Below are 17,782 nucleotides of genomic sequence, written 5' to 3'. Positions count from 1 at the left end.
CAGGGCAAAAATAAATGTGCGATATCCAATTTCTGCACATGCCCAGACAGCTTCGAGCTCACACTGAATATGAATAACACGTGATGGTATAGATTTCTTGATAGCAAGCAGTACACCAACGCTATGATGATAAGTTCGGTCGCAACGATAAATATTGAAAGTTTGCTGTTATGAACATTTGACTGTAACCACGTTTCCCTTACAAGAACGCTGAAAATCTGAGAATTCATAGCAAGCCTTATGGTTTCTTCGTTATGTCCCCTATCGGGTCCCTCATGTTGAAATCCGACACTCCGTAAAAATCATGTCTGAAACCACATGAAATACAGTGAAACTGTGGTACAAAAATACGAGACGTATGTTAGCACAAAATTACCAATGTTTTTTTTTTCTGTCGTCTGTTGTTTTTTTGATTCGTCTTCTAGCTAAATCGCTCACTCTTTAGCACTGACATTTCACAAGGAGGTATCATTTCAGGACGTGTTTGTTCACTGCCGTGTCTGGGTGCAGTATCTTCCTATTTCAATGAAAATAACTTAGAAATGTGCGGTAGTCTGCAGTCATTCATGGTGATGCCAGATAAATATGGCATTCTAATAAATAGGCGTATAATAAATCATTCCCTTTGAAACAGGTTAGTGGCTGATGCCACAAAACTTGTTAACAATAATGCTGTCTGCCGCAGCAATGGGGAGATGCAGGGCGCGCCACGCTTCTCCAAAGAAAAGACGGGTATTCTAACAACTCCTTTCACTGTGACACTTTTTATTCCCACATTGCCGTGGACAAGGTGCACTTCTCATTTATTTTGGACGGAGAAACAAGCACTGCACCTGAGTACGTAATTAAACTTAATTTCACCTCGAATTCATCTCTCTCTCTGAAAATTGTCACAAGGGTCATCTATACCTCAATTACAAATGTACCATACAAAAGCCACAAATCATTAAAACTGGTGTTAGTTGCGACAGCGTATTTTACGTGTACTTCTGGTAGATAGTAGAAACTAAATTACTTGAACGCGGCAGAACCGTGTGCATGGAAAATGGATGCCATGTTTCGCACAGGTCGGTCTTAAATACAGAAAGTATTATTCTAAGGTAAAACTATGTTACTGCCAGAGTCACATATCTATACCTTGAATGTGCATGTGTTCCCTGCACTTCACTATTTTCTGAGCACTTCCCCAACATGTTGATATTCTTAAACGCCAACACTTTCACAGCCTAAGTTACAGACGCTGCCGTAGGAGTTTTATAACAGGACCTCAAATATTAAAATAACTTGTAATATATTTTAGCTAAGCTTTATTTGCCTCTTCCTTGAGGAGGCCAATAAGTGGTGCTGTCGTGCCTGCGTAGAGCGAGTACATTTCAAACAAAGTGCAATAAAAACTGGGTTAAATCTTGGTAGAGCGATTGCGATACCAGTGCAAGACATGTGTCCTCGCAAAGGTTTTTATTATCGTTCGTAACTTGGGCCGAACCTAGAGGCAATGCAACCAAATCTGTGGGTGGTTCTATACCGATAACGCTGTCACAGTGGCTCAGGCTGTTACGACTTTGCACCGCTGCACCACTATTACGACTTTGTGGTCCCGTAGCGCTCGTCACCCGTTTCGTGACAGAGCGTTGGTAGCGAAGACTCCGAGCCAGGCGTCGATGAGAATAACAAAAGGGACTTTATACACTATATACAGGTCATTATACAGGACATGAAGGGATCGGCACTGGGGCCGAGAGCTCACAGCAAACGCGACTGTTCCCGCACGGCAACGTCCGGCGAAAACGCGTGACACATCTCGCTCCAGTCGAGAGCGGCACTGGCTCCCGGTGGGTCGGCGGATCCGGTTTTTCAGGCGGCGCGCCTCCGCTTATAAGCCCCCAAAACCATTGTCACCCAAACGGCCCAATACAAAGCGAGCACTCGACGGTCGTCCGAGAGGTCCAACCAGCGACCGCGCTGGCCACCTGGTTCAATTGTGGCGGGCGCGGTGACCTTCAGGCAAGGGCCGGAGGTCACCTAGTGGATGTCTACGGCGCCGGACTGTCTGGCACTTGGCGACACGTATGAACACGTTGTACGCCGATGCTTCTCCGGAGGACACCACTGCCTGACGGCTCAGCATCTTGACTTGTCAAGGGAGAATTAGGGCGCTGTGCCTTTCGGCGCAGCCCCGGGTTTGTCCAAAGGGCGCTCGCCGGATAAATTCTGCATCTTGCAGATTCGGAATCCGGGCTTGTGGTAATGGCACAACAAGGCGTAGCATGTGGACCTAGCTTCTCTGCCTCTAAATCGGGGTTTGGCGTCAATGTCTCACCGAGCAGGTACCGCAGGGGTTCTCTCACACAGCTGTCACGTTCACATCAGAGTAATGTGGAGAGGGGTATTTGCGTCGGGGGGCGGAGAGTAATGTGGAGAAGGAAAAGCCTGTGGCATAGCGCATTTGCATGAAGAACAGCTGTAGCGCTAGCAGAAAACTCAGCAGATTCTTGAGGTCCGCATACTTGATTTCAACGTCTACATCACATATTACGCCAGTCGTTGACTACCATTCGTAATTAATAAAGGAAAGGACGGGAACTTTAACTTCTCCAGTATGGTTTACCTTTATTGCTATAAAAATCGTACGGACACTCCAAGCGCATTTCCGCCGTCGGCGTGGGCGCCAGCGCCGCCGTGAGGTTCCGTATAAGGCCGATAACAGGCAAGGCCGATAACACCATCACCACACACCCTACGCTGTATGTACGAGTGAAGGCGTGCGAAGGGAGCCCACGATCGCGGCTGACTCTCGGCCGCGCGAAAGACGAAAGCGGGGAGGAAGCGCGGCGTCTTCCGTGGTGCGCAAGGCAGCGAACGTTGCTAGGTGCCGGGAAGAGGGGAGGTAGTGGGGGTGGCGTTCTACTCCGGCTGCAACTGCGCATGTGGTGGCTGTACGTAGTCGGCACGGCGTATCTGGAGAGCGATCTGCGTTGGGGGCAGAGTCTAGGTGCGTGCGCGGCTAGGAGCTTTGTGCGTACTGTGTGTTCCCGGCACTCACTTTGCGTGGAAGCGATAGACAGCACGAACGTCACTTCGATCGCTGCTGCTGCTGCGTTTCCTCTCGCCAGCGTATTGACAGCGAGTTTCCGTGGTCATCGAGTCAGATGTGTTCATGTTTACTAGTGCGCGCGGCGTGACACTATGCTTGCTAGTTTAATTAGTGTGCCTATGCTTACAAGTTTACACGACCGATAAAACTGCTACCTTTATTTCGTATAGCTGTCCACTAATTTCCTATCGCAATCGATGTTTCGCCAGTCAGGCGAAACTGCGACTTTTTTTTTTCATCTACCATCAGGATGCTCTTCAAGGATTGATCCTGATTTCGTTGATTTACCAAGGAGCCTGATATTCCCAACATACTATACACTTTCTGACAGCCACCCACGTAGGCAAATAGAATTAGCTTTTATTTGCGAATGCACGTTCTTCCCTAAATTGGGTCGTATGTGCTGAAACAAGAAGCAGAGACCAAAGCAAAATGGTGAGAATTAGTAAATTATAGCGCACATATTTTCATGTATGAAATATGAAAAGCCACTTGATGTTCTTTGTTTTTTTTGACGCCATATTATGTGCGTTCTCGCACGCGCACAAGTGTACTTCAGTGCTTGGTTATCATTAGTTGACATTGCATGGAGGTTGAAAGAGAAGCTACTTTCCTGAAAACACTAGCTTCGAGGGAGCTTTGGCCAGCTCTGACCTCGAGGATCAGCAGCGGCTGATCGCGAGCGCCCAAGAAGCGGCCCAAGCTCTAAGCATTCTGGAATGAGGATGCCTCTCCAAAGGCACATTAACGTAATAAAGATGTTTGTCCTCTATTTCTCTCTTGGGCGAACCGAACAGGTAAAGGGAAGCAGTAGGAGCAGTGTCATATGAGCGCGACCATTATGTTCATACAATTTCTGCGACTTCTATAACTATAACAATTTCTATAATTCTATGCTTCTTACTTTTTTCAGTGGTGCAGAGGTGACATTTGATGTTTTTGTTCAAGACGACGAAACGTTAGCCGAGGTTACAGATCAGTTTGAGAATTGCAACCAACCTGGAAAACCTCCTTGCAAGCTCGGCTTTGTGCCCTTCGAAAGCGGTAAAGGTAAGAAACACTCTGTTTCAAGCATACACGGTGCTGAACAGAATGCATCTATTGTAAAGCTAGATTGATTGATTGATTGATTGATTGATTGATTGATTGATTGATTGATTGATTGATTGATTGATTGATTGATTGATTGATTGATTGATTGATTGATTGATTGATTGATTGATTCTATGTTCTTTAAAGAATTCTGGGGTTTTGCGTGCCAAAACCACAATCTCATTATGAGGCACGCCGTAGTGGTGGAGTCCGAATCAATTTCGACTACCTCAAGTTCGTTCAGCAGTGCCTAAGGCGTGTTATATGGGCATTTTCCATTTCGCCCCATTCGAAATGTGGCCACCGTAGGCGGGATTTGATCCTGCTACCTCATAGATTTTTTACCTGCGACTTGATTTGTTGTCCTGCGAGGCTACGAGCCTTCTCACCGGCGAGACCCGCAGCTTTTGGCCAGAGCCTTGCCCCCTTGCCATCTATCTTGTGTAGCCTCAAGCGAAAGGAGAGAGAAAGTCGCTCATTGGTGCGATAACTGCGTCCAACTCGGCTGACACTCGAAGGATATAAAAAAAATTTGCGCCAACAGATTCGTAAGGCGACATCCTTTAATAGTGACGCCATTCTATGATTAATTAGCAAACTGTATCAGTGCCCGTTCAACGTACACTAAAATCTTGTACTCTGGCAATTTTTTTTATTTTCTCGCTCACTCTCTCTCATTTATTTTCCTTTTGTACAGCAATGCCCATGGAGGATCTTTTCAGATTACGTAAAACCTTGTCACCATAAAAGCTTATACCAATGAACATCATCACAATGTAGTACACCCGAACCTCATTATGACGAAGTTGAAGGGCGAGTCAAAATTACCGCGTTATATCCGCTACCTTGTTATATATATCATTGTCATTTACTGTATTATATGCCCAGTGGGGTACACTATTGTAAACATGAAAATAAGAGCACGCCTTTGCGGCCCACCGAAGCGCTACCGGCCACACGTACGATTAAATTTGAATGAAACAACAAAGAATCTTTGGCGTGTAGAATACGCGACTTCTTAGTACTTGACGCGACAGCCTTTATATAGCGGCCTTCTGTTCCATTGTGATGATATTTCGCGCCCGCTTTACACTTGGCTCGTCACGGTCGAGCAGCACGTGGTACACAACACCCCACTGCGCTGTGTGATCGAGGAGGCAAGCGAAATTCGCCGCACTGACTTGGCTCGGTCGACTCGTTGCCTCCGAGAGTGCGCGGGAGTTAATGCGATCTCGGAGGCCACGCCCAGCTGCAAACCCGCGCGGCGAGGCTCGCGCAGGCAGGCGGGCAAGCGCAGCACGGCCTGGGCGTGAGAAGCGAGATTGCGCCGTGGAGTTCTCGTAGGCCAGGCCCATCTGCGGCTGCTTGCGCGGCGCGCCCGCAAAGAAAGAGAGAAGTGAATTCGCTAATCTTTTGCACCGCCACGCGTAGCCGCGCCGCATGGCGCGACTTGCGCAGGCTTGCGCTTGACCCCCGAGATTACGCCGGGGAGATCTTGGAGACCACGCTGCGCTGCACCCGCCTGCGTGGCGCGCCGCGCAGACAGGTCGCGCAGTATAAGCGAATACACTAATTTTTTGCACCGCCGCGCGTAGCCGTGCAGCGTGGTGCGGCTCAAGCAGCAAGGCACGCGCAATAGAGAGAGGTCAGTGGAGAAGTGCGATAGTGAGCCGCTGCCTGTGCGCAGCTACGCGCACCGCGGTGAGAAAGAACGGTGTTGCTCGACGGCACATTGTACTGGGGGGAGGCGGGAGCGTTGAACTTCCGCGAAGAACGAGTGCCGAAACCCTCGGAATGCGATGTACTCAGCGCGCAGCGGTGGGATATTTATTGGTTTTGAAAGCGAATCCGGTTTGTTTCATTTCTTTAAAATTAGAATTTAAGTACGCAGATCTCCCCGGCGATTTCAAAGGGAAATTTAATTACTTTGTTATATCCATTATTTCTTATGTCCCGTTTCGTTCTAACGAGGTTCGAGTGTAGTGCCAACAATGAAATAAAATCTACAAGAGAAGTCATCGCTGACGATATCGAACATGCTAGGCGTTTACTCCCAGCAATAGACGCTACAGCCATCAAAGACAAAAAACCTGCAGAATTCTATGGGCTTGCAGAATCACCATCGAAGTTTCAGCGAAGCTCTTTCTTTCAAGCAATAGTCATGAACATTTCAGTTGCCTGTAATTCAACAACACACTTTAAAGCATTGTCCATGTATTACTGGTCCATTTGGAACCTCTCAACAATAACGCATTCGGGCGCTTGGTACATAACTTTTACAAATACAGTGATTCCTCCGCACACATTTTACTTTGTGAGAATATTGGCCATAATATTCAGCCCATTTTCTATAGACGCGTTCTTCTTCTGGTTCACAGTTCCCCCCAGACAGCATATTAATTTCTGCGTTGTTTCTAAAGCACATTTATAACGCACCGGATAGCCTGCATACGTCACTTACTGCTAAGGCCTGTAATTTATCCAGACACTTTGAACATTATTTACATATTTCCTATATAATTCCTCTAATTTTCAACAAACATAAACAATGCGCATATTGTAGTTCATCGAGGCTATAGGGGAAAGCTACCACGAAACTCGTATACTGAAAAAATAAGCGAAAAAAAGCAGAGTTCAGTAATTTTTTTGCAACCCTTCTAATCCGGCCAGGGAAGATGAAGTTTCGTCACACATTGCACTGAACATGACCCTCGCTTTCAGTAGACATAAACTCGGTGTAAGATATAGTTATCTCGAATTATTGGGAGGGAAGCTTAGATAGCTGATAACGGCAGTTACCACTTTCCAACACTTGCTTAAATGTTTAGCTAAGCCAGTATTTATTTAACACGCACAACTTCACACAAGGATTTGCCATTGCCTTACCTCCATTTCTGCTAAATTTACTCTCGGTATCATTTACTCTTCTGCCAGAGAAAAGGGCTGAATTCTGCGTGCTCGTAAAACACTTATACCACTCCGGAGCGTCTGTAAACGTAACTTACTGCAAAAACCGCAAGAGGCTCACCAACTTCGAAGTTTGCCTACATATTGGTCTTTACCTGCCGCTTACTTTCACCGAACAGATATGCAATGTGCCTTAATTAGTCCACCACGGACAGTGGGCGAACGTCGTACCAATAAAACGACAGTTCATAATTTTTTGTGACGCTCCCAATTAAGTCATAGGGTTAAAATTTCGGGACACATTGCACTTAAGATTCTCCTCATTCCTCGTAACTATGGAAATTGTTTAATGCAGAATTGCCTCCGGGCATTTGACAGCAGACTGACCATTGGAAACACATTTATTTCATTTTTTTAGCAAAAGCTGGGTTTGATCTTCAAGGTGTTAAATACTCATACAGATTTACCATTGTGGTCCATCTATTGTTACTAAGCTTAATCTTGGTGGCATTTGTAGGTTTACAACCGCTGCTTTCAAAATGTTGCGCAGCTCGTAAAAGTCAACCATATATGCTTTGAGCGCTTGATTAAGCAATTTATTAGAGAGGACGTAATGAACAGAAGCTGTCAATCTCGTGTATGCATAACCCATTACGTGGCTCTGATTTTCGCCAAGTGTAAACTCTGTGCAACGCATAGTTTACTCAGGACACTGTGAAAAGTAGTGTAAAAAGTTCACATAACGTTTTCGTCCACATGTTTAAGAAATTGTCATCAAAGGTTGCATTTCATTCCACGAAGTTTGGACTTGGTGGCATTTGTATTTACGTTAGGGCTGTTGGCCAAATGTTCCGCTGATTGTAAAGCACTCATAACGTTCCAGAGCGCTTGCATAAGTTATTGCAAATGCCCCCAAAACATATCCATTTTGTACTATGCCTACACATCACCCAATGCCTCGCCCTTACTTTCACTAAACTAAAACAAGGTGCCTAGTTTAGTTCACTGAGAACACATGCTAATGACGTGTAACGCATGGAAATGCATAAAAAATGTAGGTTCATAAATTTTTGTAACGCTCTTAATTCAGCCAGTAACATTTAAATTTCCTTATAGATTGCACTTAAGGTGCCCATCATTTCTCTTAGAAAATTAGCAATGTGTAATGCAGGATTGCATCCGAGCATTGGGAAACGTACAGGTAGTAACGGCATCCTGACATTTGACAGCACATTTTCAGAAATGTTTAGCACTGGCTGTATTTGAGCCAAACGCATTTAACTTCGTGCACAGATTTTCTTTGTAGTCCGCATATTTTGCAATTTTTCAACTAGGTGGTATATGTAGTCGTGTAACGGCAGCACGCTAAATTTTGCGCCACTCGTAAAACACACTCATAGCGTTTCGGACCACTTGCATACGCAACTTAATAAAAATGCCGAAATTAACTCGCACATTTCGAAGTTTGCGCATGCATTAGCCATAACCGTCCCCTTACTATCCTCAAATATAAACAAGTAGACTTGCCTATTTTACTATTGACGCCGGAGAAGCGATCTATAGACCTGGTATGACATATGAGAGTCAGAAAAAAACTAGGGTTCAGTAATTATTTGTAACACTTCTATTTGAACTAAGAACAAGAAACTTTCGTTACGCAGTGCACTTAAGATTACAACTAATTTCACAAATTTGAAATTGGTGTTTTGTGCAGTTATTCTTGTACTTTCCAGTATGACACTCTGGAACGCTTAAGTAACTCTTTACAAAGGCTGTTCTTTAACTACAGAGCTGAAACTCCTACCGTTCTTACCCCACGAACATGCCATTAGAAACCCCGTTTTAAGTCTGCAGGACAATGGCAAAGCATTGAAATGGGTGCAGAAATGGACCGCACAACTTGAACAGATCCTTGCTATGATGCATAGAATAATAGGCAAAAGAGAGTAACAAAAGAACATGAGCTAGGTAAAGATATAAAAGCCCTTATTCTTTTTCAACATTATGTACTATTTACACAAGTAGAGAATTGCACGCTAAGAGGACCAACACACAATGCAAAAAGTTAGAGATCGCAATTAGAAAGTGCGCTAGACTTTTCCTGAATTTTTCTAATTTCGCAACCAAGCATAAAATTGAAGCAACCGGCCCCTTTAACTCACTAAAAGACCGAATTGACATCCTAGCTAAACACGCGCAAATAGAAAGACTTCAATTATCCTGTACTGATAGACGAATACTCACCAGACCAGGATACAAAATCGCTAACTTATCTCCAATTGCGCCAACATTACCACCATGTGACAATTTCCCAAGGATAAAAGTAGACCCTGGTACAAAGAATATGCACAAGGAAAAGAATCAAAAACGACTGTAAAAATTTTAAATATGATGCAGCAGACAGACAAAGAATTAAGTGGCCATTTAGCTTGAATGCTCGAGAAGTGCGTTAGCATTACGTCGCACCTCTTTGAGGACCAGGATCCATGATTTAAACCATGTTCATCACATCGCAAAGTGTTGAGGAGCTCACTCAAAGCACATCTTGCCTCTTCGAGAAGCGAAGTGCAACTAAGAGCTGGTCCGCAGCAGACCACCGTCATTTGCACTGTATATATATATATATATATATATATATATATATATATATATATATATATATATATATATATATATGCATTCCCAACCCCTCTCTACGTTTACCACTTGACCGGCTACACACTTTATACACATACATTATTAACGCGTTAGCATTAAGGGCCCCGCGTCGCATATAACCCGGTGTCGTTGTCGCCGTCGGCAGAGTTGTTCGTGAGCGAAACTTTCCGCCTATATTTAGGTATATGTATATGCCACGCCTTGCTATATGACATGCGGTATATGTGGATTATACTGCGACACCATTCTACCGTCGAAGTTGCTCACGCCTTGTCTTACAATCTTGACAAAGTTATTCCGCTGAATTTTGAGAATGGCAGCTTACGAATAAACGTCATGAAACAAAACACTGACAGCGCATGCCTTTTATGTTAATTCTTCTCAGTATTAAATAATTAAAGTGCGAAACGATGCAGAAACGTGAAAATTATATAATTTTTATGGCACGGCTGTGCCCTACCTCCGGGATCGGCCCACGGAAGAGGCCACGTTTTTACCAGAAAGCTCGCCTTCGTGCATAGCGTTTGCCATCAGCCTTTCCGGGTAAACAGTTACATAAGCCGCAGTTGCCGGGAAGCGTGAGCAGCAGTCAGGGATCTTTGAATGCTATCGCGTTCCACTCTTAAAGGCGAAGCTTAGGCGTCCTACACAATTTTTTCAATCTGAAGCTCTTAATAATAACTCATTAAAAACACATACTATTCAGATGCCAGTCGACGCTTGTAAAAGCTTACTTGAGAGTCCGAAAGCCTCAAGACACAGACTCAAGACGCAGAGGCAGTGAGATCAAAATTTCTTTTCTCGACGGGCTGTGATTGCTTCAAGTTTGACACTCATAGATATTTAAGTAAAATAATGTTGTGTTTGTTAGGTCAAGCAGCACACATCAATTTACGCCTTTGTCAGGAAGGGTAGATGTTTTTAAACATTCTCTGTTTCGGAAAACTATCAAAGAGTGCAATAGGCTGTACAGTCCCAGTGGAGAAAGATTAGCGCATGTGACTGGTGTCCGCAGCGTCAAAATCACGGCATGTGGCGCTGTTGTTTCACAGCGCGCCAATAGCAAGAGTGGCATGCACATTTCATTTTCCAAAGCATGCGTGACCACCAGGAAACGACCCATATTAAAGACCGCCAGTTAAACGATATCTTATGTGTTACTTTACGGCAGAATCATGCGCCACTGCGGGTGCGCACATGAACCCTTTTTTTGTTGTTGCTTGTTTGCTTTTTGCGCTGGCGTTGCGAGCAGCAGTTTCTTTTATCGCAGTTTTTTCTAAAACCAACAATTTGCTGGGCGATGCACTGTCAAAGGCCATGCACGACAATGCCTATGTCAGAAGGCAGCAACTACCATGGCTAATAACGCCTGAGCATAAAGAATAAATAGATGGCCTCACGCGCGCCGCCTCGTTGGCACATAGCCCGCTGGCACATAGCCTCGTTGGCACGTAGCACAGGGCACATAGTCCCTCGTGAATATATAAAGTTTCTCCTCGCTCCTCATCCCTTCCCATTCCACGTAAACGGTATTTTCTAGGTCTATCTCTCTCAAAAGCTGTCGACAATTGTCGCCTAAGCCTTCCCCTTCCAAAATATCCCACAAAATGTTGCGGTTTACGTTGTCATACGTTTGCCCTGCGGCGCGACACTTTGCGGCGGTTGCGAGGTCTGACCTAGTGTGCCCAGAAGCATGCGCTGCCTACTAGACATGCAGGTCTGCTTTGAACAAGTGTAAACATTGAAAAGCACTCAGCATCAGGGCGCTTGTGGCATCGCGATGGCAGAGAATGACGTGTTTCTTCTGATAACACGGGACGGGCTCTTTCACAACAAACGATGCACGCTTTCTGGCTCTGCCGTGAGACGCGGTTACATGGAAAAATGATAAAGCGAACAGCTGAGTAAAAAGAAATCCCATACGTTCATTTGTTGATACCACGTTTTGCCTACGTTAGGCAGTTATTGCTATTGCTTTCTTTTGTATTTTGGCTCTATCTCATTAACAGAACACGGCTTGATCAGCAATTTCCGAACAAGAGAAGCTTCCGCTCAGGGTGAACGGCTCAACAAGGAGACTTATTTGCGTCATCGTTTGACATTGAAAGGCCCTGTTGCTTAAACGTTGGCTCCTTCCTGAGGTTTTCCTGGCTAGGCCAATGCGGGCGACTTGAAATCTACGTCTTTCTGTGGTCCCGTTGTGGCGCTTTGTAGCAAATGGCATCACGTTCAATACCATGGCCATTCGGCAGCCGTGACTGCGTGTTTGGATCAGTAGAGTGCCACGACGACTTATAGCATTTAGAATAAACATGGAAGCACAGAAAAATAAACTGCTGTTATTTATGTGAAAATCAGGAGCAGGCTATAGCGTCTATCGCCTAATGGAAGATGGGTGCCCCAATATTCCGCTTCACACTTGCGATCCTCGTGGGAAGCGAGTCGTAGAGCTTATTTTCGAGGTCTGGCAGCTGTTGAAGACAGTCCCACTCCTCTTGAATGTCTAACCAAAGCTGGTCAGTGTTAACTTTGGCTAGACCTGCCTTTCTGGCTAGGTTTAATTTCATTATTCCCGATACATCTTCTAATACATTTAAATCAGGACTTCTCGCAGGCCAGTTCAGCCTTGTCACATCTAAGTTTTCCAGCATCTGCTGCACTTCCTTCGATGTGTGAATTGGTGCGTTGTCCTGCTGAAGCCAGAAGAGTCCATCCGGGAAGAGGCCATCAAGGACATGCGGAATGAGCACTGTCTCCAAAAAGTCCATGAAGGTTTTAGAGGTCTTTCTCCCTAGAAATCGGTGTAATGGTCCCACACCCTGAGGCTGACCGCGCCCCACACGTGGACAGCGGTGCGCCCGCTTGAACGAGTACCCCAGACATAGCGCTCCTCGTACCTGCAGGAGATGTGTCATAGACACATGCATTAAACTGATAGCTATTACGCACGCATATTTGACAGATAGAAGCGAAATTTTGGTAATTCACGCATGGGCAATGTTGAAAAAGAAAGAAAGGGAAGTGGTTGATACTAATCAAAACTTCGCCGAGTAAGGCGGTTTCCGAGACCATGCAGTAAGAAAAGAAAGTATTAGTTAAAAAGTTAAAGCAAAATCTTTAATACACGTCATAACTGCTTACAAGAATGAGAGATTACAGAAAAGACGCTTTCATATACAGGCAGTGCTGTTCCTGAAAGAGCTAGGGAACAACTACACAGCGTTCACAGTCAATGACAACGGTAGGAATATATGACATACCAGCAGTTGCGCGGACGCCACACCCTTCTCTGCTGGTAGGCAGGGAAGGGTGTGGCGCGCCAGTTGTTCCGCGCGCCACACAACGTGCCAGTTGTTCGGGCACCAAGGCTCCCCCACAGACGCAAATTCAAGACGCTCATTGCGATGGCTTTCCTCCAGCATAGTTTTTTGTGCCGATATTCTGCTCTCTATACAGGCTTCATGAAGCCTTCTCTTGATTTTCGTCAGACTGATATTTTGGAGACCAACCTCTTCCATAGTTTCCCTGGCGCTGAAGAATGTATCGGCCACAGCCTCTGCCAGGATTAAACGGTCCTCATCTTAGCAAATACACGATCAAACGGTCCAACTGTCGCGGGGAGCGTCACTAGTTTGTCCTTCATTATAAGCGGCCTGAAGGACCTTGTTAACTGTGCGCATAGGGCGCCGTGTAGCTGCGTATATTGCTCTTTGAGACATTGTGCGCCTCACAATAGCAATTGCACGTCGCTTTTCTGCTGTGAGTCGGGGAGCCACGGCGAAATATAATTCCGCGAAAACGTTTGATATTTATACTTTTATTCTAGACGGCAGGCGCGTGATCTCATTTCAGTGGCCAATTACATTATCTGGGATCGATTAAAACATACTTCTTTTTTTTTATACCTTTATACCAAGTGTCGTGACGAATCGCACGCGTTATCATTCTCGTGGGTGATTCCGTTGCCGCTGGGTGTAGTAAAATGGCGCCCTCGGGTAAAGCGCACAGCCTGCAGAACGAAGGCGCTTACCAACATCATTTCTAGTTTAAAGCAACGTGCGCAGATCCGCATGTCTATTAGGCCGTGCATGCTCCTGATCACACTACCTCTGACCCGCAACCATCGCACGGTGTCGCCCGCAGAGCAAAGCCGGCTGTACGTGCGCTCTACATTGAGTGGATGGCACTGTACATGGATGCTCACCCCATTCTACACATATGTATACAATGAGTTCCAGGCCATCACATATTACAAGGAAATTTAAGATTGCACTGGCGCTCCCGCTCAGAAAATCTGGGACTTCCTATCCTTTGGCTCATCGAAGACACAACCACAAAAAAAGAGAAGCAGATGCAGCGGAAAGCAAGGTTGGTTTTGAAGTCTGCAGGGCAGCGTCAACACTTCTCAATACATAATCTTACATGCATTTAAGAGAGGACGTATCAATGCGATAAAGCACGAACACACACATTATTCATACCAAACTGTACACAGTGTATTAAAGGGCACCCAGGCTCTCCAACTTGTAAACACTGCAGAGCCTATGCATCGAATAAACACGCCTTGTGGGAATGCCCTGCAACCTCCACCTTCAGAAACACAGTACTTTCATAATACCTCCTGTGCATCCAGTCAGCTGGGAGAACTGTACCTCTTCCCTGCAAAAGTTCACAAAAATGTGCTAGTCGTTTCTGGTGCCGCGCATCCGAAACGTGTTATGCCAGGAACCATGAGCCTACCAGGAGGCATGAAATGGGCCTATGTTCCTAAGGAACTAATTAATGTTGTTTTTATCTCTTTCTCTCTGACACAAATGCGCTCAATCCTTCTGTACTAAAGCTTTACGAATAATTTTTTGAGATCGAATTGAATAAGAATCAAACATCGCTAAAAGCGAACTGAATGAAATTGACTCTGAATTGCTTTTATAATAGTTTTAAAATAACGAACAACCATTTTCACAAGTATTACAAAACAATGTTCAAATTCTAGTATCCATAACGTTACCAAGGCTCTATCATTAGATTGCACATTCTGAAGCACTAAAGTATATTAAAAGGCCCAAATTGAGCATAAGCAGTTCTCATACACAGGAGTTTTCGGAGAGTACAAATTATTGCTGTATAGACGGTAAAGTCTGGCTCCATGAGCGACGTAGCCTGCTCCACTACATAAGTTCTTGTTTTATGCCTATATACTACGCCTGCGGGAAAGAACTTGATCGTACTTTTGCTATAATTTTATTCCACGCAGTTAACATTTAAAAATATTTGAAAACCTTGAAGAAAATAATCGTATTTACGAATTCTAACTATTCGAATAGAAGATTGAATCGAATAGGTCATTATAGTAGTCGTTACTTGAGAATGTGTGAATATTCCCACATCGCTATTTAGTATGTGACACGAAAATGGCTACTTGGCTAACTACACAGCCTAGCGCAGACAGCACACGCCTGCTACTGTCAATTTCACTCTAAATTGCAGCATAAAAGTAAATGCACAGATGATTTCGCACTTGAATTTCTTTAATCACCGCTTGACATGCGCGCCTTTCCAAAAGATATCGCATTTATTTCCTGGAACACATACACACCGGTAGCTCCATGAAAAAGTTGGTATTACTGAGTTTTCCCCTTTAATTTTATGTCTCCAGTTTATAAACACGCAGACGACTCTGCACAAGGAGAGTGTGATGGCAATTTTCTCATCGAACAAGATTTCTGGCAGACAGTTTTATCGAATAAGTATGCTCACAGTACGCTGCCTCGCAGCCACGATCCTTCTCATAAATATTATACTTATTTCCACACGCACAATAGCCCTTTCTTCATGAGCAACGTGAGCCCAATGCACTTAAAAGAGGCTCAAATTAAAGGTAACAAGGTACAGTCACCCGCAAAAGTTTGCGGGGCATGGCTTCGACGACAAGTGCGGATTTCTGCTCTGTTAAGGCGTAGCGCTTCTAATTTAATGGATCACACTGTAGTTCGCAAGAACTGCTACGGATCGAAGCTTTTAATTAGAGGCTACGTGCACAGGCTTTGCGGAAATGTGGCTCTTTCACGAATCCCGCGTCTCGTAAACTTTTGCGGGTGACTGTACATATGAACACATAAAAGCTTTATTACCAAATATTAGCAGTGATGCTGGTTTATTAAGCCTGAACTGTTATATTTTCCTAATAGTAATAATGGGGTTTTACGTGCCAAAACCACTTTCTGATTATGAGGCACGCCGTAGTGGAGGACTCCGGAAAGTTCGGCCACCTGGGGTTCTTTAACGTGCACCTAAATCTAAGCACCACGGGTGTTTTCGCATGTCGCCCCCATCGAAATGCGGACGCCGTGGCCGGGATTCGATCCCGCGACCTCGTGCTCAGCAGCCCAATACCATAGCCACTGAGCAACCACGGCGGGTTTATATTTTCCTAGGCAACATTATAAAGATTATATTTCGCTCTATTTTTTTTTTCATTTGTATTACTGCACTCTAACCCGAAGAAACACAACAGCGTCATACTTGCAGAGACTCGCGGTAACTCACAAAAAATAACTTAATTCAGTAGAAAATTTTCCGCAATTAGAAAATCAAAACACAAAAAACCACTCTTTGACAAATAGAAAATTTTGAAAATTTGTAACGTATGCATACACAAATTACCAAGAAATTACGAAAGTACTACATTAGGTACCGCATTGCTTCTACAATTGCCAGGTCTTATAGAAGCAGCTTTTTTAAATCCTGTCAGGTATCAGGCGTCATACTGTTTTCCTTTCACGTGCACCCATTACGGGAAAGAAAGGCTTGCATACACGCTAGCAACCACAATGAATGAGTTACACAAGAAGGACATTAACATTCTTGCCACTTGTAACAAAAACTTATTTGATGTATTTTTATAACTGTTTATGTAGCTGCTCATATGAGTAATTGTATATTTGCCATATTTATATCGTATAACTGTGTTTTTATAATTGTTTCTGTGGCTGCTCATGTTTCTATGAATCTAAAACAAATTGACGTGCTATTGCGGCTATTTCGACAGCTAGAGCTTACTCAAGCAATGCAGGTGCAGTTCCTTTTATCTGGCCACCTATGTTTTGGCACACTGCTTACGTTTATGACAGAAATTTATTGATTGATTGATTGATTGATTGATTGATTGATTGATTGATTGATTGATTGATTGATTGATTGATTGATTGATTGATTGATTGATTGATTGATTGATTGATTGATTGATTGATTGATTGATTGATTGATCGCTTCCATGTTCATGGTCTTGCAATTCAGTGAAAGGAAAAAATGTTGCCTCAATTTTGTTTATTCTACGACCGCTTGTCTCTATTCCCTTGCTCCACTCGAGGACAAATTAAATTGTGGTGTCACTCTAGCTTCCAATGATTCACATGGTGGCTCCAGGAAATGCACTTCTATAACTTTCTTGAGCAAGTCAAAAGCAATTTACTCCTTTTCTTTCAGTCGAGCCTACAAAGCAATGCAGTGAGTTGAAGGCCATTGCCATCGACTTCGGCATGAAATGCATAGACGGCGATAACGGTACCATATTTTCCTGTGATGGTGTCAAAACCCAGCCCATCGGATCGGCAAAACTAGATGGGATGCCCTTCGAAATTTGCAAACGTAAGTACAGTTTAAGAGAAGAAATTGCAGGCTTTTGCTATGATTGCACTATTTGCAAGAGCCTGTAGGCATCCTTTTTTCGCTGGAAGCCTCTAGCAAAACTGCTCACTAAACCAATCTGATAACAGTTTTCTAGATACAACACCATACTTTACTCGGTAATGATTCACGACAAGGCTGAACAGGACTGCTCGCTGGTGCATAGTTACCCAATGGTAAATTTAATTCAGCGTAACTTGAAGAAACTTGTGATAGCCCAAGGTAATCTCTCGGTAACCGTTGGCAGATACAGGCGTTTTTTCTTTAGTGCCTAGTTCATGCTACACCATAAAGGTGCATACATGCAGCAAATTCGCTGACAAAGGTGTCGCCTGCCACATAAGA

The 17,782-nt window shown here is 44.3% G+C and overlaps 1 protein-coding gene across 1 annotated transcript in view; it reads left to right on the top strand.

Annotated features, from left to right (window-relative positions):
• Nucleotides 1-17,782, top strand: part of LOC126531608 (uncharacterized) — a 67,426-nt gene that overhangs the window by 28,637 nt on the left and 21,007 nt on the right. The window contains exons 7-8 of the mRNA XM_072288452.1: nucleotides 4,008-4,144; nucleotides 17,237-17,398. Of these exons, the coding sequence (XP_072144553.1) occupies nucleotides 4,008-4,144; nucleotides 17,237-17,398 (299 nt within the window). The remainder of the gene's footprint in view (nucleotides 1-4,007; nucleotides 4,145-17,236; nucleotides 17,399-17,782) is intronic.

Source organism: Dermacentor andersoni, chromosome 5 (assembly GCF_023375885.2).
Source record: "Dermacentor andersoni chromosome 5, qqDerAnde1_hic_scaffold, whole genome shotgun sequence".
In the NCBI taxonomy this organism is placed as follows: domain Eukaryota; kingdom Metazoa; phylum Arthropoda; class Arachnida; order Ixodida; family Ixodidae; genus Dermacentor; species Dermacentor andersoni.
The sequence above is the reverse complement of the archived record's forward strand: the minus strand, read 5'-3'. Positions and strand labels throughout refer to the sequence as shown.